The 22,288-nt window shown below is 37.4% G+C and overlaps 1 protein-coding gene across 1 annotated transcript in view; it reads left to right on the top strand.

Annotated features, from left to right (window-relative positions):
- Window positions 1–21,737, top strand: part of Hel89B (histone acetyltransferase 1) — a 53,360-nt gene extending 31,623 nt beyond the window's left edge. The window contains exons 11-34 of the mRNA XM_089698464.1: window positions 1,525–1,787; window positions 2,189–2,537; window positions 3,298–3,441; window positions 4,877–5,066; window positions 5,498–5,583; window positions 6,245–6,373; window positions 6,807–6,922; window positions 7,439–7,535; window positions 7,841–7,983; window positions 8,307–8,525; window positions 8,936–9,072; window positions 9,903–10,036; window positions 10,467–10,614; window positions 11,121–11,356; window positions 11,779–11,908; window positions 12,345–12,580; window positions 12,756–12,936; window positions 13,902–14,197; window positions 14,703–14,876; window positions 15,323–15,496; window positions 16,349–16,497; window positions 16,832–17,117; window positions 17,786–17,961; window positions 18,993–21,737. Coding sequence (XP_089554590.1) covers window positions 1,525–1,787; window positions 2,189–2,537; window positions 3,298–3,441; window positions 4,877–5,066; window positions 5,498–5,583; window positions 6,245–6,373; window positions 6,807–6,922; window positions 7,439–7,535; window positions 7,841–7,983; window positions 8,307–8,525; window positions 8,936–9,072; window positions 9,903–10,036; window positions 10,467–10,614; window positions 11,121–11,356; window positions 11,779–11,908; window positions 12,345–12,580; window positions 12,756–12,936; window positions 13,902–14,197; window positions 14,703–14,876; window positions 15,323–15,496; window positions 16,349–16,497; window positions 16,832–17,117; window positions 17,786–17,961; window positions 18,993–19,245 — 4,446 coding nt within the window. The 3' untranslated portion in view covers window positions 19,246–21,737. The remainder of the gene's footprint in view (window positions 1–1,524; window positions 1,788–2,188; window positions 2,538–3,297; window positions 3,442–4,876; window positions 5,067–5,497; window positions 5,584–6,244; window positions 6,374–6,806; window positions 6,923–7,438; window positions 7,536–7,840; window positions 7,984–8,306; window positions 8,526–8,935; window positions 9,073–9,902; window positions 10,037–10,466; window positions 10,615–11,120; window positions 11,357–11,778; window positions 11,909–12,344; window positions 12,581–12,755; window positions 12,937–13,901; window positions 14,198–14,702; window positions 14,877–15,322; window positions 15,497–16,348; window positions 16,498–16,831; window positions 17,118–17,785; window positions 17,962–18,992) is intronic.
- The last annotated feature ends 551 nt before the right edge of the window (window positions 21,738–22,288 follow it).

The following is a 22,288-nucleotide window of genomic DNA, read 5'->3' as shown; positions in this document are numbered from 1 at the left end:
ATCATATTTGCTACTTCAAATACATGTTTTGATAAAAAAAAAAACAATAGTGTAATGTAGGTAATAAAATAAAACTGCGTTTTATTGTAGGTAATCAATTTTGACATTATTTATTTCCCAAAATTACAATAAAATAGTTTACGCCAACAAATATAACTTTTATTTTTATAACAATCCTACTTCCTACTAATGCGAAAGTTCATACATGTTTCAAAAGAAAAACTTTTACTTTTACTATTATTTCAATTTATCCGGTTTAATTAAGACTTAATATTGATACATATGATCATTATAAATACAAATAGGAATTAACAATATAACGAATACGTGGCACAACTAAAATTTTACCGATACCACCCGTGGTCATTCTCCTTTGTGGGTCATTTGTAACAGGATGGCGGTTCTACAGCGAAAAAAGAAAAATGATGGTCAGAACGCTGATACCGGATACCTTAAGATACTGTAATATAAAATATTACTAGATTAGATAAAATATTATAGGTAGTATCTTCACCGTGTGTGACGCGCTTTACATTCACGCCATCTAGAGTTAAATCTTTATCATTTTTGTATACGTCTGTGTGTGTAAACGACCCTGTATGCAATGACAGATGTTAAAACGCATAATTTTACCGAATTGGGTGGATTTTAAGGCAATGATATAACATATTTCAATAAAATATAATATTCAGTAACCGCCATGACTATTCCTAGGTTTGATGACTATTCCAATTACGCAAAAACTCAAATAAACTAGAAATGTAGAATTCAGCGCCATCTAGCGGGATATTGGCTGGGAACAGATCGTTGCAATCACCTTAAAGTAATTTTATTGTTTTGGATTTGTGATTATCGTTTTTCGTAGAAAATGGTTAGATATTGTGCTGTTTACGGATGTATTTCATCAGAAAAACGCGAATTTATTGACGCTAGTCACAAATGTGCCAACCATAAAGCGTTAACACACACATTTGCAGTCTCTACAGTGTGACTGTCAAAACGATAGTTTTGTATCCAGGAGTGTCTGGGGTGTGCTGATGTTTAAAGTTGCATTGTATTAAACGCGTTGGAAATGTGAACCTCCATTTTCATTGTATAATCGCTTTATGGCCCCGCGAGACAGACTGCGCCTAGTGCGCGGTCCGCTGTCATAATTTGTACATATTTTGATTAACATTCTTTTGGCAAATAAATATAATTTTATTTTTTTTATTACTATTTTGTTTTAAATGCAAAAGTTGGAGAACTTTTTATTACCTACAACTATGCAATTTAACTTTTTTCCATATGACTTGTAGTTTTGTCGGAAATCGAGATAAACCATTTTTTTTACCCTCAAAAACTAACCTCCCACTTCCCGAAATCATATCAACTGTAATTTATTTTTCCTTTCATTTTTATTATATTACCCTTTTTTCTGACCGGATTCGTCCCACTGTGATTTCTATTTGTTTCAAAAATTACCAACTTTAGTCTAATTGTAAAACTATACAACGTAATAATTATTATTTTTTATTATTCCAGGAAGTGGCAATCGAGAGTGGTGCCCTCGAACACCTGATCGCCGGGTTGGACGATACAGCTGAAGACGTATCTGCTGTAGCAGCAGGTGCATTAGTACCAGCTGCTGGTGCATTAGCATCACGTCGAGCTGCTGCTGTACCGCATCTAGCTGCAAGGCTGTGGACGCTTCTAAGGGACCAGGATGAACTGGCTGCTCCCGCGAACTGCTATATGGCATTACTAGCTGCGCTTATTAGATTACCAACTGCGGCTACGTTACTACAGTAAGTTTGGTCCTTCGAGCCGGATCCTCTAGTCCACTAGTATCAACTGCTTGTGTATTGGTGTCATAACGAGCTGCTGCTGTACCGCACCTTGCTGCAAGGCTGTGGACGCTTCTAAGGGACGATGAGCTGCCTCAGAGTTTGGTCTTTCGAGCCGGATGTATACTCAATTTGATATAACATCAACTATTACAAATTGAAATTCTTTATAAGTAACGCTAATTTTATCGTTATAACATATAGTTCAAAGACAGTTCTTAACCCATTGAGCCCCGAACGGCCAGATCCGACCGCGACACAATAGATTTTCTATTGTGTCTGTGATTCCGGGGCCTGATGGATTAATACAAAGTTTACCATTTTAGGGTAGGTTATTAATTTGCTATCTGATTTATTTTCAGCCCGATCGACCTAGTCGACGTACTACCACGTCTGTTCCCCTACCTCGATCACTCGACCAGCTCAGTTCGCAAAGCGACGCTACAAACCCTTCGAACTCTCACCAAGCCTCTAGTCACGGTAAACGGTCATAACGGCACCGATACCGATACCGAAAAGAACAACAAAACCGATAACGATAACGATACCGGTACCGATAAAGCAACCGGTGGTGAAAACGCTGTGGTAACTATGAATGGGGATAACCAGTACCTGAATTGGACTCCAGAGTTATTGCAAGCAACGATGCGGCATATCTACCAAAGGATATTGTTTGAGCATGTACATGAGATACAGGAAATTGCTATTGATGTAAGTTATGATATCATTTTTGTGTAATACAACAAATTCTTAAATATTTCGGCTAAGTATATCTTTGGATCATAATATCGTATTATAGCCTAGTAAATTTTGAATAAACCTTTTAAAAAATATGAGCGATAGAACATATTATTTGAAACAATAACTAAAATAATAATAACGTTTAAAACTATCCGAAGCAGAACTCTGCCTACGTGTATTAGGCAGACTTTTCTTATAAATAATTTCAATGGATGTTTTATTTATATACAACTAGCGGTCCGCCCCGGCTTCGCCCGTGGTACATGTTTACGTTTTCTCTACATAAGAACCATCCCCGTACTTCAAGGTATATAATAAAAAAAGAATTATCGAAATCGGTTCAGCCGTTCTCGAGTTATGCGCTTACCAACACATTTTGCGATTCATTTTTATATATAAGATTTATTGATGATCGCCGTTCTGAAATTTTTTGATAACCTTTTTTTAAGTACATTTGCGTCTACTTTTATAATACATCAATACGTTTACCATATCAAAACTTATTTATTTTCATCTCAATAAAGCAATTTCCCCACACATATCATTATTATTTTTTTTTACTCTAGAAAGGGAAGCGCTTGACCACAATCTCGCCTGATGGAAAGCTAAAATGCGGTCTAAGATGGTACGCGCTTCCCTAGTAGGTACCGGTTCACTCTTCGCTTGAAGGCCCCCATATTGTACTCGTCGGGGAACACAGACTTACTATTATAGACCATTTTGCCCCCAGATCTGGGAGAACCTGCTCCGTCACGCGTCGTTAGGGGCAATCCTAGTGGCGGCCTGCCCCATGCTGGCCACGTGGATGTGCCTCGCGATGCAGCCCGCGCGTTTGCCTGTAGATCCTGATCTGCTGCTGCACACGCCGCCCAAGGTGCGTTTATTTATTTATTTATTTATTCTTCACTGTATAGGAAATACAAGATTAAGACGACACAAAATAAAAGATACAATCGGCATACAGTGGGCGGCCTTATGGCTATAAGCCATTTCTTCCAGGCAACCGTCGGGTAGAGGATAAAAATATAATAACTTCGGTAGTGTGAGCCAATAATTAACATGAGTTATAAATATTTGAATAATAAAATATATAGTAACACATATACATAAATATTATATACGTATAGAATATAATAATCACATACATACATACATATACAAATATCATACACATACTTACAGATACAAACAGCAATACGATAATTACATAAATACTACAATTAGAGGGAAAGGAAATAATCTTTCAGCATTTTCTTGAAAGAGTTTATTGATTGAGCACAACGAATTCTCTCAGGTAGGTTGTTCCATAAACGGATTGCAGTGACAGTGAAGGAGGAGGTGTAATATTTAGTTGAGTGTATAGGGAAACTAAGCAAAAGATTGTTGGAAGATCTAAGAGAGTAGGTATCAGTTGTAAGGAAGTTAAAATTAGATTTTAAGTAGGAAGGGGAATTAGGACAGAAAATAATAGAGTAGAGAAGTTTGAGGACATGCATATTCCGGCGTGAACGGATTGGCAGCCATTTAAGTTTCCTACGATACTCGGAAATATGGTCAAACTTTCGCAGCCCATAAACAAATCGGATGCAAGTATTTTGGAGCCGTTCGAGTCGATTAAGCTGCTCTTCACATAAGTTTGTGTAACACGCATCAGCATAATCCAGGAGTGGCAAAAGAAGAGTCTGCGCAAGCATAACCTTGGTAGGTATAGGTAGGAAGTGCGTTTATATTTAAATAAATAAAAAAAGACGGGTTGCACTCCGGGAGTGCCGGCAGAAGTGAAAACTTGATTATTAACGTTGAGCATGTTTGATATCCATCCGTCTTACGGTTTTTCGATCAGGTCACGTGTCCTGACGCGAGTTTAAGATTTTATACCCATTACAGAAAAAGTGCTCAACGCCGCTAAAGAAGTTTTCACTTCAAAAATATTTATTGACATAAAATCATACAGTACAATGTAAGAATGATCCATGTTTAATAGTTTATATTGATTTCCGTTTAAAAAGTATGTTCTAACTTAGGTCGAGATCGTGGTCAAGCGTTTCGCAGTCGACACAAAAACAAACAAGAAAAAAAAGCAGTAATTTTCTGTTGTCATTAGTGTACTCTTGTTTTATTTTAGGGATGTGGCAGAATCAACAGCGTTATTTACAGAATTGCAACAAATTGATAATTTAAACGTTCTTTGAAATTCAACGTTCTGTTTATGGATGGAAATACAGTGAAATAAAATCTTTTTTTATTTAAAACTAGAATTATTTGTCATTTTAAAACGAACAATAACATTTTAACTATCTAAATTCAAGGAGCGGCGCCCGCGCAGCACATCTCAAACTGAAACGGACGCGACTGGGGAGGGGAACATGAACATGGGGGATAGTGAGGGAGAGGGGCGTCCACAACAGAAGTGGGTGGTGGGGGGCAGCGACACGCAGCCGGCCGCTGCGCGTGACGCGAACGTGACGCGCGCACGCGTGCTCGCTGCGAACGTGCTGGGTGAGGGGGGGTCCATAACTCAAACATTAAAATAACTTACTAAAGGCTGAAACGTTTCGTTACGTGTTTCAGCGCTGTCTATCTGGCTTACCTTTATCTCATAACATGGTTTGACCATTAATAACAGCTTAGGAAAGCAGTTTCTAGTGAATAGGGCACGTAAAAAAATTGTTTTGTTGTTGCTCTTTTTAAATAATGTGCCTTCGTGTTACTTTAATTTAACTTTTGTCTTTTCTCACCGTTATATGTATAAAGGATAAATAAATCAAAATTAATAAAGTCACTTTAATCAAATTGCCCTGAGTACATCCAAAATATAAGAAGTGGGCGGATCAAGTCATGGAAGGAAATTGATCCACGGCAATTTTAACCTTCATTTTGTTTTCCACTCATCAATTCGGGGGAATTAACAATATGTTATCTGATTGCAGGATATTTGTCGTGTTACCTAGTCCAGCCGGCGCCCGGCATCGAATATAAGGCTGAAGACGAGAGTCCCATAGATTGTTATACTAAGGTGCGTAATATTCAATTGATTGTACAATTAGGTAGGTTTTTTAGTGGTATTAAAACAAGTACTTTTTTTTTACTAAATTTTTTAATGTTTGTAGATTATTTTTGTGACGTTAATGAACTTTTTCACTAACATCTTTGTAAACATTACTGACTAGCAAACCTTTTCTATGCTATAAACCTCACGGAGCCCGAGACCTTTCCAACGAATGCCAAACCGTGGAAATCGGTTCGTGCGTTCTGGAGTTGTAGCGTCAGGAAGGAAAACCCGACTTATTTTTATATTACTGATAAACTTTACACTTCAACTTAATGACTTACACGATTCGTATCGACCTATATTTACTTCATTTCTCAATTATTTTTACCGCATCTTATGATACACACAAGCACGCAATATGAGCGTGATAATTTTTATCATTTTACTATTAAGCTATTGCATAGCTTCTATCGCGGGCCTTGAGCGCGAGGACCGAATCCAGAAATTTAGTAACGAAAAACCTCACGCTCCCCACTCCGACGGGCGCGGAAGTGTGGCTTGAAGGCATAGCATGCAAAAGCTTTACCGCGGCAGTCCCCGAGTGCCACATGTCTTTTTTTTTAAGTATTCAGCTGCAATCCTCCAAAAAGATTTAATTTTAAAGTTTTATCATAATTTTTTTCAGGTAATGGTAGTATACCTGCGTTCGGGCAGCGCCCTCCAGCGGTTAGTAGCGGGATTAGTGATATCATCGTGGGCGACGCACACGGTCAAGCACGATCTGTTCCCGCCTGGCATTGCGTCGCATCAGCTGGTGAGTTCAACTCAAACTTATACTTAAAGTCAATAATACAATGTACTTAATATTTTCACCTTCAATTTGATTGGACAGTAACTAAAACTAACTTAACCCATTGAGCCCCGAACGGCCCGATCGGTCCACGACACAATAGATTTTCTATTGTGTCTGTGATTCCGGGGCCTGAGTTATTACAGTGTAACTTTAAACACTTGAACTTTAAAATATTTGCAGTTAGATTGTATGTTCAAATTGTAACGGTAAACTCAAAAATAACATGTTGTTTTAAATATTTATTGATATGCCTTAAAATGGCAATATAGGAAATATTCTATACATTTTTTATTTATTTATAACAATTTACTTTTAATAAACGTCCGAAAATACATTTGTACATTATACCAAGTCTGTTTTATAATTTTTTCTAATATTATTCTATTCTTGATAGGATTCCAACAAAGAGAAAGATGTATCGAAGCTGGCGCCTCCGCTACTAGTGACCACATTGCATACTGCGTTGAATCAAGTTCTGTATTACGATGAGGTCGCATTGAATTGCAACAGGTAATATTACTCATGAATTATATTTTTACTAGCTTTCTGCCCGCGGCTTCGCCCGCTTTGTCTAAAACATAATAAATTATATACTAAAACCTTCCTCTTGAATCACTCTATCTATTAAAAAAAAACCGCATCAAAATCCGTTGCGTAGTTTTAAAGATTTAAGCATACATAGGGACATAGAGACAGAGAAAGCGACTTTGTTTTATACTATGTAGTGATATACCTAATTCTTGTTAAATACTTGCAATTGTATTAAGTCTATTTAACGTAGTAACATATTAAACTTACTTGACCTTAATAACTGTCTATCTGGTTATTTAGATGCATTCAAAATTTTCAGACAAATGTATTTTGTATGAAGCGTTACTACGTTACGTTACGCTACGTTAATACGTTGCCCTATATCAACAAAGTGACAGTATTTTAAATACTTAACGATAAACATGATTTGTAACTATTTTTGTGTATGAAATTAAACGAATTGAAAAAATTATTTTAAGAAATTGTCTTTTTCAGGATATTGCAAGAGGCTCGCGACCTGTTGGCTATGATGAAACACTACAAGTTGCCCGTGGACGGCGAGGAGTATAACAATATATTGAGACTAGAACAGGTTCGTTTTTATTAAAATATATTTTTATTCATTAGTTTCATCAAGATAAGCCACTTGAGAATCTTATCCAGCTTTTTGTATATCTTTATTTTCATTATAATCCAGAAATTTTGATATTTAATTTATTTTTGAGCAATAACTAAAACAATGTGCCTATAATTATACAAATACAGCTTTTATACGTATAACAAGCAGACAAAGTCACAGGCAAAATATAGTACTGCCATTTAGATATAGTTAACAAAATAAAAGCTCAAATTTTATCGTAAATAAAAATCACAATATTAACCAAACACTACCACCAGGTGGCATCAATGACAGCAGCCACTGCACCCCTAGTTGCAAGTATGAAGGCGAAGCGAGTAGCACAGAACCTCGAGCAACGCCGGGCGGCACTGCATGCAGCTGTTGCGCAGTGTTCTCTCGACCAGGGCGAGCTTAATGTATCGTGAGTACACTATAACACATTAAACATTTTTTTTGACATCTCTTTGTTTTTTGCAAATAAATATTATTTTATTATAAAAACATTAAAATGCACTACAGTACATTAAAGTGCATTACTATTACAATATAGTGCACTATAACACACTTTACCATTTTTTTTTTTTTGTGTGGTGTCTCTCAATGTTAGCCAGAAGGGCTTCTACATTTTAACGCGGACGCGTCGGTGAACTGAAGGTTCACCCTGGTAGCGACATGCACAAGGGCGTCCCCCCTTGACGGGGATCTCGACTTTACCATATAAAAGTATATGTCTTTATCTACCAGAGTGCAAGCAGCAGTCAGCGGCGCCGTAGCCTGTCTCCGAGTGTTGCCAGATAAACTAAACCCAGTAATCCGACCCCTCATGGACAGCATCAAACGAGAGTCTAGCGAGAAACTACAAGCGGCAGCGGCTGATACACTCGCGCATTTGCTGGCCACACTGCACGGGAGGGAGTCGTGTCCGAATAATAAAGTGCTGGTCAACTTGAAGGCTTTTTTGCGGTATGTGAATTTTTATGAAAAAAGAACGTATGTGCCGAGCACACGTGTCAGAAGTGAAGATACCAAAATCGCCGCCTTACTCTATGACGTGACGGTATTACCCTGACGCAACCTTGAAATTTTACTCTCAGCGCGCCCAAAAAAGTTTCACTACAAAAACGTTTAAAAATTATAAGTATTTGTAAATTACAATAATTATTATAAATTAATTATTTACTGCACTTACGACTTGTTAATGCCATATAGCTGTTATTTAAAAAAATGTTTTAAGTCAAGAAAAATTAAATAAAAAAAAATGGACTTGCATAAACGTTTTATAAGAAAATCGTATCAAATGCAATCAAGGCAATACAAATTTTGCAGTAACATAATTTATATGAAGTTTCTAAATTACATTTCTATTATTTCAGTTGCGACCCAGAGTTCACGCCGCGCATATCGCTAGAGACGGGCGAAGAGAAGGCGGAGCGAAGCGAACGCGGACCGGACTCGGGGAGCGGTGATAGCGGCAGTGAGGCGAAGCCCGATACTAATACGGGTCCTGCGTGTAAGTGTTGTTAATTATTATGTTGATTTGCGACTATTTTGTGACTGTTTTTTATTTTATTTTTGGGACTTGACCTTATGGTGGACCTTATGGAATCTTAATGGTTTTTTATTGCATAAATTCATTGGCTGATCACTGAAAATAGTTTTATAAAAATTAATGGATGATATTTATATTTTTTATTCTATAATATTATTCATGTATATTCTCAATAACTTATTTATTATGTACTAGCAGTCCGCCCCGGCTTCGCCCGTGGTACATATTCACGTTTTCTCTACGTAAGAACCATCCTCGTACTTCAAGGAATATAATAAAAAAAGAATTAACGAAATCGGTTCAGCCGTTCTCAAGTTATGCGCTTACCAACACATTTTGGGATTCATTTTTATATTATAGATTGTCCTTATTACTTAAGGCTTGTATGACGATTCAAAAGTGCTTCTAGAAGAAGTTTTATTGAATAAATAAATGTTTGAGTTTGAGTTTAAGAATTGTATATCCTATATCAGTGTTGCTACATAGGTCCGCTATTCTGGCCTTTTTTAATCTCCCCTTTCTTCCTGTTCTTTCGTTTCTTCCTTCTCTGCGTTCAATTTAGTTGAATCTAGTTAATTACTTAATTTAGAGTAGTTACTTAATTTAGTTGTGTCCCTCGCTCATCGATCAATCTTAAAAGAGCAACTATGGAGTTTCTTGCCGGTTCTTCTCCGTAGATACTGCTTTCCGAATCGGTAATTGTTAAAAATATGTAATGACGATTCGAAAGTTCTTCTAAAAGAAGTCTAATTGATAAATGTTTGAGTTTGTGTTTAAATGTTGTGGCACAGTGGACAAACACAACGGTATACTAACTCTCCGCGAGCAACACCGCAGCGCGGAACGAGTGGTGCCGCGTCGGGGCCGCCCGCCCGCACTCGCCGCGCACGACGCTATCGACCACGTGCTGGCGCATGAGGATCAGGTATGGGGAAAAGTTAAAATTAGGAAACAATCGGGTATAAAACCGCTAAAATTCTTAAAATTAGGAAAAAATTAGGTATAATACCGCTAAAATAATTAAAATAGGAAAAGAATGCGACAACACTTGAGAGGTGTCAAGGGTATAATAATTAAACTTAGGAATGAATGTGACAAATAAACTCAAGAACAAGAAAAAAAAAGCTCTCGTCTCAAAAAACAAGAGACAAAAAATAATATTCAATTTCAAATAAATAAAAACGGATAGAATATAAAGATAATATGAAAGTTTCGAACATGTGAGAGCGGCAGTTCGTTCTGAAAAACTGATAGGAATTAACTTTTTCTTCTTTATAATTTACCCTACCTTACCAAGGCCAAAATAAAAGTTTACCGTTTGCAAGATAAATAACAGTGAGTTTTTTTCTTCCTAGACCCGAAAGATGTTAAGAATACAGAGGCGAGGCGCGACGATGGCGTTAACTAGTCTAGCGAAGTATTTCGGTGATGAATTACCTGATAAATTACCGAAGTTGTGGGAGTTTATCACGGAACCATTTGAGAAAATTCTCACGGATAGCGGTAAGTTAAAATTTATTTGTTCTGTAATTATTTGTTTTTTTGGCTCATTCAATATTAGTGTATTTATTTTTAAAGATCCTTAGATAAATTTTCAAACAAAATTAAAAACAATGGTCCCAAGTGAGATCCTTGGGGTACTCCTCATTGGCATAGCATTTTCCAAAGAAATTTAACATTGTATCTTGACGAGTTGAATACGATAGAGATGATATAATACGCACCATCAATGCAATGACATCATGCTACTCATTTCATCATTTTTATCATTTTTATTTTTTAATAACATATTTTTGGTCAAATAAATCAAACGCCATGCTGAAATCTATATACATAACATGACTTCATTAAAATGCCTTACTAATGTATTCAGTTAAACCGAACTAGTTAGATAATAATAAGTAAAAAGATTGTTATTAGTTTGTTTGCCCTAGAACTACGCTTTATTCAATGCAAAGTCTGCATGGATCCTCGAATAAGACGATTTCATTGGTTGTTATTGCTTATAGAATTAGATGCACTAGAAGCAGACGCAGCGGAAGAGTTAATCTCTCGTCTGCAAGTAGTAGAAGCGGTATGTGCCCACCTTGGCCCTGCTGTATGGCAGAAGGTATCGTCAGGTGCCCGAGCATGTGCAGCGCTGTGTCGGGCACAATTCACTGCGCTAAGGCACATGGCTGCGAGGGCACTTGCCGCTATGGCCGCAAGGGAACCGCATAGGATGATGGACGCGCTCGTGCAAGAGGTTAGTAGAAAGAGGATACGTGTCAGAAGTGAAACTTTTAAGATTCAAAGATAGGAAAATTGTCGCTGCGTGACGTGACGGTATTGCCATGATGCGACCTTGATATTTTAGTCTCGAAGCGACTAAAATATCAAGGAAAAAGAAGAAAGAAAAAAAGAAAGAAAAGACGACTAAAGAAGTTTCACTTCAATAATAATAATAATTGCTGGTCGTTGTTGTATTTTACTTGTTTGATATTCTAACTGTATTACTCTTTTTATAGGTTTTTGTGTTGTTGCGAAATTTGTTTTACAGCTTTAATTCCTCCACATAATGGTTTTCTATCGGCTGGTTGTGTTCTATTGAAGTTTATTTCATCGCAAATTTTTTTTTATGTTATTTGGACCCATGCTTGCATGTATTATATATTTTTAAAATTGCAGCTAATCGAAGCACTGAGCGAAGGTAGTGCGTGCGTGCGGTGTGGTGCTGCGGAAGCGCTTGCGCGGCTCGTGGACACGCTGCAGCTGCAGCTCGTGCCGTATATCGTGCTGCTGCTCGTGCCGCTGCTTGGTGAGTGCACACACACACACACACACACGCATATATTTGCATATGTACGTACGTGTGTACTTACATACGCAAAAAGGTGCACGCATTCACATACGCACATGTGTACGCACATCAATATTAGATAATGTTTTTTATTTATTTTATTTTATTTGCCAATAAATGTACATCTAATACATAATATACTTTTAGTATTTGACATAATTAGCATGCATATCGAGATGTAGGTCCAATTACAGAAATTCATTTAACACTAGATTCTACGATATTTTATATCGGTTAATCGACGTCGGTGTTGTTATATTTGCTTTGGAAAAATTGCTTTAAAAAATTAAGATTCACAAGAGAATGATTTAGATTTTCAACATTTTAAGTGCCTTATTATTTTTGATTAACATTTTATACAATAATTATAAGCTAACGTTTCATCTGTGTGCAGGGCGCATGAGCGACCACAACGAGTCGGTCCGCGTGATGGCTACGCGCAGTTTTGCCACGCTGATTCAGCTGATGCCGCTGGACGGTGCCGCGGCCGAGCCCACAGCTCTGTCACCCGAGCTGCGTGCGCGCCGGGCAGCTGACCGAGCGTTCGTGGACCAGCTGTTCAACCCGAAGGCGATCAAAGATTACCGCGTGCCCGTGCCCGTGGCTGCGGAGTTGCGGAGCTACCAGCAGGTGCGTGTGTGTGTTTGTGTGTGCGTGTGTACGTGCGTGCGTGCGTGTGTGCGTGCATGCATGCATGCATGCATAAATTGAATTAAATTGTGTTTAATTTGAATAACTTGATAATTAAAGTCATAAAAACTGAAATTTCCTTCAATCTAATGTATGTTATGTATCGGGTGGGCAGGCGGGCGTGAACTGGCTGCGCTTCCTGTACGAGTACAAGCTGCACGGCGTGCTGTGCGACGACATGGGGCTCGGCAAGACGCTGCAGTCCATCGTGGTGGTGGCCGCGTCCCACCACGAGCGCGCGCAGGCCCACGCGCCCGCGCTGCCCTCGCTCGTCGTGTGCCCGCCCACGCTCACCGGTGGGTGCCCGTCCCTATAGTGTAACACGAGCTCAACTCCCGTGTGCACCTGCCTTAGCACGAGACGGTCTACTATGTGTACACGCCCGTATACCCAACCACATGGTGGTCTATAGAGTGTACGCCCTTATACTGCACCAGTAGGTTGTCTATATGGTGTACACGCCCTTATATACGACACGAGATGGTCTACCATGTGTACCTGTCCTTATGCCTCGACACGAATCGGTCTCCAGTGTGTACACGCCCTTATATCTGAACTCTAGTTCGCCGCGGGCGGTAATACGCTGCGATCATGTAACGCATTTACAACGCTCACCTTCACACGACGTTTCATCGTGTACACCCGCTCTTACACATTCAAAAATTTATAAATTATAGTAGAGCCATTTTAATAGGCAACATTTGACAGTTCAACAAAATTCAACAACGTAACCTAGTAACGACAACATAGAATAACATGATATTTCTTTCTGTTAGATCTGCACATTTGCTTAACTTTTTTCAATAACGATTACATATTTATAATAATAATGACCGATACAAGTAATTTTAAGATTTCTTTTTACTGATGAACCATTCTAAACATAATAAACAATTTCTGAATTGAAGAACTGACGTCGCTACAATTTTGTGTCAATAAACCTTTTTTCTTTTTAAATACCAGAGATGTTACTCTAAAAATCGAGATCTGACATCTAGAATCGAATGCATTGATTACTTGTGAACAAAAATCATCATAAATTAATAAATTCGATTTACAAATGTTTCAAATCCGTATCGATTAATTCACTTTAATCGATGTTTTTAAGCAGGTTACCTCTCTTCGAAGATAAAATTGATAGACGTCAAATGTTGCCTATTAAATTGGCTCAACTATAACAAATAAAACACCAAAATACACAAAACAAGTTTAATTAAAAATGCCTCTTCTACATTAAATTAATACATCAATTTTGTAACAGGTCACTGGGTGTTCGAAGTGAACAAGTTCATACAGACGAAATATCTAAAACCGCTGCAATACGTCGGACCGCCGGTAGAAAGAGAGCGGTTACGGTCACACGTCCGACGGTACAACCTTATCGTCGCGTCGTACGATATCGTGCGGAAAGATATCGACTTCTTCAGCTCTATCAAGTGGAACTACTGCATACTGGATGAAGGACACGTGATCAAGAACGGGAAGACGAAAGCGTTTAAAGCTATTAAACAGCTGGTAGCTAATCATAGGCTCATTCTGTCGGGGACGCCTATACAGGTAAGATTTAGAATATTTTAAATTGTACTTATTATCATATTTATTCGTACCTCATTTGATCATGTGATTTTATATTTGAAACCGCAATATTATGATGAAAATTGATTGTTTTAATGCGTGACAAAACAATCAATTTTCATATCTAGTGAACTATTGAACAAACAATAAACGCTTTAAACTAGTGAAGAACTATAATAACAACGACATGTGTCCGTGCGTAACGAGTCAATAGAATAGTTTTAACAAAAAATCCGGTTCGAAGGACCAAATCATAAAAGACAAACAATTTTGGTCCTTCGAGATGGAATCTTTATATAATATCAATCGTTTTAATCGTGAGTATTGCGCTAAAGAGCGAGCAAGGCACTGACTGCTCTGCGGCCGACCGACCGCAGTTGAGTGGATCATTCTGGCGGGGGGCGGTGTTTTCACATAGTAATAATATCTAGTTACGTTTGGTTTATCGGTCCTTCGAGTCGGATATTTCAGCTTGTACGTTTCACAGAACAACGTGCTCGAACTGTGGTCGCTGTTCGACTTCCTCATGCCGGGTCTGCTGGGCACGGAGCGGCAGTTCACGGCGCGCTACTCGCGGCCGATCCTCGCGGCTCGGGACCCGCGGGCGACGCCGCACCACCTGCAGGCCGGCGCGCTCGCCTGCGAGGCGCTGCACCGACAGGTACGCAGACATACATACACACACACTTACGCAAGCAGAGTAACGCATACACACGCAAACGAGCAAACTAACACGCAAAACACACATACGCCATCACGCATGCCCAAACACATACACAAATAAAAGCAAATAATCATAAACATACCCCAAAAATTATGCATGCACATACACAAGCACACACATATACGAAAAACATGCAATCTTATCTTAATATAGATAAACACAAAACACGCCAACAAGCAAGCACTAAAATGTTAACCCACTCAAATACATACTCACACACAAAAATTTATACAAACACAAACACAGATATTTTCTTCAAACGCCGCATATCCTATACCCACACATATACATAGTTCACATCTTTTACATATATCCACAATTTGCTCGAACTCAGTATCACTCATACACATGCGCAAAATAACTCAGTGACTTGTCATTTTCAGGTGCTACCGTTCCTTCTGCGACGCGTGAAAGAGGACGTACTCCGGGAACTACCGCCGAAGATAACGCAGGACTACTACTGCGAGCTGAGCCCGCTGCAGCGCTCGCTGTACGAGCACTTCTCCAAGCGGCACATGAGCCACGACGTGCCGCACTCCAGGACGCACGTCTTCCAGGTGCGTTTGCTGATGCGTGGAAAAAGAACGAGAATTGTCAATTTCCCCACCTTTTTTTGACGTGACAACGTCTTATAATTCGATAGAGCCGGCTGCACGCACGAAAAAACATGACTCATGCGGCGTTACCTCGCTCCGAGGCGTTTCATGTAAGGCTTGAAGTGCAAGCGAGAGCGCGGAACGAGCAACAAAGAAGCACAATGGGACGTTGTCACGTTCAACTATCGTCAGTAAACCGACTTTACAGACAACCAATTTTTTTTTCATTCTTCCCTTGTCTCCTAAACTTAAAAAAAAAAAACTGCAAATGAATCAATGTTCAGTAGTTAATTCTGTCAATTTTCATGTTCTTATGTAATGTACAGCAACACCTGTCAATATTACATGTTATCACGTGTTGTATAGCAACACCTGTCAATATTACATGTTATCACGTGTTGTATAGCAACACCTGTCAATATTACATGTTATCACGTGTTTTATAGCAACACCTGTCAATATTACATGTTATAACGTGTTGTACAGCAAAACCTGTCATTTTTTCACATTCTTGGTTACAACGAATCCTGATTTTCTCCTATAAATCCGGTTCATGAATTCCTCCTTTTTTTTAAAGCCTGCAAATTATTTTCCTTATAAGACATTGTCAGTAACAATACAATTATGTGTTTCTCGTGACCAGCTGCATTATTTTCCCCTATTTTTAAATCCTGTCACTATTCTCTTATTATTTATTTAATCTACTTGACTTGTCCAGGTCTGCCAATATATCCTTTATTTTCCCTTCAAAACGTATAAATCTTTCGCCATTTACTAAAAATCTTTTATTTTGTCTTATACCCACATCCCCAGGCGCTCCACTACCTGCAGAACGTGTGCAACCACCCGAAGCTGGTGCTGAGCGCGGAGCACCCCGAGCTCGCGCGCGTGCAGCGACAGCTCGCCGCGCAGAACTCCTCGCTCGATGATATACACCATAGCGCTAAACTACCCGCACTCAAGTATGTTTTTGGTCTTTTTTAGGGTCTAATTATTGATCTAATTTTACGATTAATACTCAAATTTCATAGGAATCGAGATCAATGTTCTGCTTGATTTTATTGTAAATATTTGTTATAATTGTTAGAAATTGATATGGTTATGCAGTGAATTCTTGAGATTACTTTGCGTATTTGAAAGCCCGAATTATTGGGTATTCAATGATTCTTGCCTGTTAATACGGGATTTATTTTTTTACTAATTTCGTGATTGACAGCAGATAAATATATAAGTACTTTTGTGTTTATTGATGTCTATTTTACATTACTTTTTTTTGACGAGTCACTACTTTTCCAGGCAATTACTTCTCGACTGCGGTATCGGCGTGTCCTCCAGCGAGGGGGGCGAAGGCTCCGGAGACACGACGGGCGAAGTTGGCTCCGTGGTGTCCCAACACAGAGCCCTAATATTCTGCCAACTCAAGAGCATGCTTGATATCGTCGAGCGTGATTTGCTAAGGGCCCATTTGCCTGGGGTCACGTACTTAAGGCTAGATGGGTCTGTGCCATCGGCCATGCGGCATTCGATTGTGACCAGGTTCAATACGGATGTGTCGATTGATCTACTGCTGTTGACTACTAGTGTAAGTATTGAATACTGGACATGTATCGTGTCTGTTTTTTTACGTTTTTATTTATTTTTCGTCATTGCGAAGGGGCAGATGATCTGTTTCACTGATCGATTTTCTTTAGGGACAAGTAGGTGATCGACCTTCTGTGTCCTACCAGACCGAGACATTTTTTCCGTCTCCACCGGGAATCGAACCCGGGACCCCTCGGTGTTACGCTCACGCGTCAACCACTGTACTAAGGAGGCGGTCACATTGCGTTATATACCTCTTTCTAATGTAATTAAAAGTGTTGTATAATGTGTGCTCAAATGTGTGTTATAAATTGATGTTTGAAGGGGGTAAATGAATATTTATTTTATTGTGATGTTTCGGCATAATAATTGTTAAATTTAATTGCATAAGATAACCTTTACAATATTGTGATACGAATGCGCGGACGCAATTCGCAGCGCGCGCGACTCGCCCTGTTTCACTTTATTTTACCAATACTGTTATGAGATTAAACATGCCTTTTTTACATAATTTTTGTCAGATCCAAACAATAATTGAAGAGTGTTATCACTGATAAAGCCGCCCTCTGTGCTAGTCTAGCTATAAGTTTTAGTTTGAAGTAATAATAGTAATGTATACTAGCATAGTAGTGTGATAAATAAAAATATAATAATCATTCGTTTATGCAGGTGGGTGGGCTCGGGCTGAACCTGACGGGCGCAGACACAGTAGTGTTCGTGGAGCACGACTGGAACCCGATGCGCGACCTGCAGGCCATGGACCGCGCGCACCGCATCGGGCAGCGCCGGGTCGTCAACGTGTATCGCCTCGTTACACGCAACACGCTTGAGGAGAAGATAATGGGGTAAAACTATATTTGAAACTCAATCTTTAATTCACACTCACACTCAAACTCGAAAGTCATCATGGGGTCAGACTACATCTCTAACTCAATCTTTAACTCTTAACCCATTGAGCCCCGAACGGCCCGATCGGTCCACGACACAATAGATTTTCTATTGTGTCTGTGATTCCGGGGCCTGATCTCACACTCACACTTAAACTCAAAGTCTAATTCAAACATTTATTCCGTGTAATCGTTAAGTGTGCACAGGCGATAATTCGGTAACTATTGCACAATATTTAATAATTCACACTTAAACTCGAACTCAAAGTCTAATTCAAACATTTATACCGGGTGTAATCGTTAAGTGTGCACAGGCGATAATTCGGTAACTATTGCAGATATCAAAAAAATTTAAACTGATATTGAAAATACTTTACCTAATGAATAAAATGACAATAATAACTTTTTAAATAAAACGAGAAAGATCCAAGTCCACCCTACATATCAAAGACTAACCCAAATATTATTTTTTATAGAATAGGAAATTCGATCACGCGGCGGGATTCGAACTCGCGTCGTTCGTTATGCCACTTTATTGTGCTTAATTAATTTTCCAAAACAGTTTACACAATTAAATTGTAACAATGTAAAAAAACCGGCTCGAAGGAGCAAAGATATAAAGTTTCCTACGCTCTTTACCTTTGCACAGTTAAATAACAAAAGTTATTTTTAAAATAATTAGAACTGATCAGAATTTTTTTAAAGTGAAACTTTTATTACATCGTCTCAAACTTTTTGGTCTGTGTAGCGCATGTCGCGTGTATCGCGGCTGCCGACCGTTACGCGACATGCGCTACACAAAGCAGTGTTCGGAACCGTTCGAACAGTTTCACTTTAACCGTGGTTTCATAAAACCACACAACGTTTTTTTCACTTTTTTTCTTAATATTCGCATATAATAACAGTAAAACTATAACAATTGGAATACGTATTTTTCAACTCCTACCAATTTATCAAACCAAAATACTAATCCGCCCACCCTTTCACAGGCTACAAAAGTTCAAACTAAAAACGGCTAACACAGTGATAAGCAGCGAGAACGCAGCAATGGAGACGATGGGCACGGACCAACTGCTCGACCTGTTCCAACTGAGCACGGGAACCGAACCCGCGACCGGCGAGGAGAAACTGCCGGAGCTCTGGGATGACGCACAGTACCATGAGGAGTATGATATGACCAGCTTCATACGGAGTTTGAGGGATGTGAGGGATCCCGGGGAGGGGGTCGTGTGGAAAGAGTAGGGGGTATTTGACGTATGAAGAAATAAAATGGCAGTTTTAATCTGTCTAGACAGCCCCGGAACCACAGACACAATAGAAAATCTATTGTGTCTGGGACCGATCGGGCCCTTTGGGGCTCAATGGGTTAAAACAAAATTAGACTATTAACAAATTTACCAGACTAATACCTAAAGAATTCACGACATTTGCCCCTAAAATTAAAAAATATCGAAGCAGATGGCAGAAGGCAACAAATAATAAACGTGTTAAAGTTGGAAAACAACATTGTCAAACTACATTTCTCTGTCCTAAAAATAATTAAAATAATTCGAAAAAAAAATCTGCTCTTATTTGATTTTTTTTACACGCAAGTAGCGCATCTGTGTTCGTAAATCTCTATCAAGTATGTGGTATCAAGAATCATATTATTACTGAAAAAAACAAGTAAAAACTACATAAAATATAACAAAAGTTTTCATTAGTAGCGGATACATACTTCTCCTACTTGATAAATAATATTAATAAATGAACTATTTTTTTGTTACTTAACTTTTGGAAAAACTTCATATACCTAAAAATTAATTTTAAACCATATGACAAGTATTACAATATAAGATAAATATATATGTAACACTATATAGTAACGCAGTCAATTAAAATCATACAGTCATGCGGCATGACATGCATCTAAACAAAAATTTTACTAAAACACGGGCAATTTTTCAATCATGCATGCTTGAGTAATTTGCATGTCATGCAATATGACAGTGTATCATCAGAATAGAGGCTTACATGAATTCACAGGAAAAATGTTTCTATTTTAAATATTAGTTATAGTATTATACACTTCTCTGAGCTTTTTCAATATCCTCACTAAGTATAATATACAGTTGAATAAATATAACACATATCTAAATGACAATAATATGTATATTATAATAATATATTATACACTTTATTCCGAGTAGTTGTCATGTTGTAACTATCTTACTATTAATATAAAATAAAAATACTTATATATTATGTAAACTAATAGAAAATTGACAGTTTCCTCGTATGTATAACCTTTAATGTGTTTTGGGGTAGTTCTGAATATGGTTGATTCTAGTAATAATAATAAATACAAGAACAACCTTTATATTAAATTCTATACGATTTAAAATCAATCGACAGTTACGAATTGCATTTTACCATAGTATGTATTTGACTAATGAATAACATAAACACCTTTTCAAATGTAAAATAGAAGATAATAATGAAAATATCATTTAATACGTTTAAAGTTTTAAACCATTTTTATTGTCTTAATATATTGTGACATGACAGTCCAGCGTTAAAAATGAGAACACTACATTATATTTTTTGGAAAACCGCAAAATGTAAAGAACTTTATTTTATAGTGAAAACTCAATGTTTGGTCTTTCTAAAAATAATTACTAAACTAGATGATTGGATGAAGTTCAAATGAAGTATACCACTTCATTATTTATTAATAAGTTCTATTTAATTTGATGTCTTGAATATATTAGTTATTTAGCGTAGTTGTAACCAAACCAAAATACAAGAGTTCTAAAATATATTAATCTTTATATTATTTATGTTTAAGGATTACACGCATTTTAAAATAATACAATTTAATAACATGCGGTCACTGAGAGACGTTCGTACGCTCGTGCACGTACATTTTCAATATTTTTTCAGCATTGAAATGTTTTTTTTTTTTCATGTTAACAAAGTAATAACTACGGTTTTTTCATATAAAATTTAAAGAAGGATTAAAATATGGCGGTATTATAATTTTATTCGGAAACTAAAACTGTTTATAATTATTAAAACTTAGCAAAAAATTAACTATGTAGATATATGTCTCTTTTTAATGTTTGTGTTTGTTCGTTTTATTGATGTAAGTTCCTCAGTAAGAAATACCTCAAATTCTTACGGCTATTTATTTGTATTGTAAGTTTGTAGTCATACCGCTTAGTCATTTTTGTAGTGTAGAGAGTTGTGCTACGGCACCCATTTTTGATTTTGCTATGTTGTACCTGCTCAATTAAAAACGACGAAGTAATTTTTAGTTGACAACAAGCTGTGTAGTGTGTCTATAAATGTTTTATTTGAAATTTGTCCATGAAATAAAATAGGTTGGCTTAGAAATTAAAGGCCTTGTGCCGCTACTAATGTCTACATTTCAGTAATATCAATAAAAAAAAAATCGCTAAAATCTCAGGATATTTTTTTCGTGGACAAGTACTCAATACAAGCAGAATTGTTTATTTTGATGTATGTTAATAATTAATTTAAAACGACACATGCAGTCGTAACTTTTGTTACATCTTTAATAGATGGAGCTTTCTTTCTAGATGTATTAACGCTCATTTTGTAAAACTGATTTGTCTGATGTTATTTTGTGTTTTATTTTTATAACTGACTCTGTTTTATCTGAAGCACGCCACTGGCGTTATGTTTTGTATTTCATAAACGGTTCTTTTAAGAAATAAACGATTTGTGGAAAATTATGTTTTTTATTTGTATTCTATCCTATATCTTGGTAAACCTTTAGTTCTAAGGTACACATAACATTATATGACTAGAAACAAATCAATAAAACATTTTAAAAATATGTGTCCTAACATCACACAGCACGGCAACACATAAACCACTGCCAAAAAATCACTACTAATGTAAAAATAACTTCCCAACATAAATTCATCTTATACTGAAAAAACATTTTCAATCATATTCTATTACTGAAGTATCTGAGTAGATACACTGTACTTTCCATTTACTTATGTGACTGAACTGAGTAACTACTTAATCAAAAATACTTTTTGTGACACTCAAAGTTATTGACAAACTTTTGGTTAGGTTAGTTACTTCGTAGCCTAGAAGTGCATCTTTGATCTCGTCAAACTCATCCAAGAATTATTTTTTAAATAAAATTTTTACTTGCATAAACATAGTAATGGTTTAGCTCAAAGTCTCATAGCGTCATAACTACAGAATATGATATAATATATGGCCAAAGATCTTACGCTACGCTGATTTTTGTTATAGAATATTTTAT

The sequence above is a fragment of the Colias philodice genome, chromosome 8 (genome assembly GCF_061535455.1).
Source record: "Colias philodice isolate Cphi_HAF_F1 chromosome 8, ilColPhil1 Martin Lab GWU primary, whole genome shotgun sequence".
NCBI lineage: Eukaryota > Metazoa > Arthropoda > Insecta > Lepidoptera > Pieridae > Colias > Colias philodice.
This window is presented reverse-complemented; position numbering and strand designations above follow the sequence as displayed.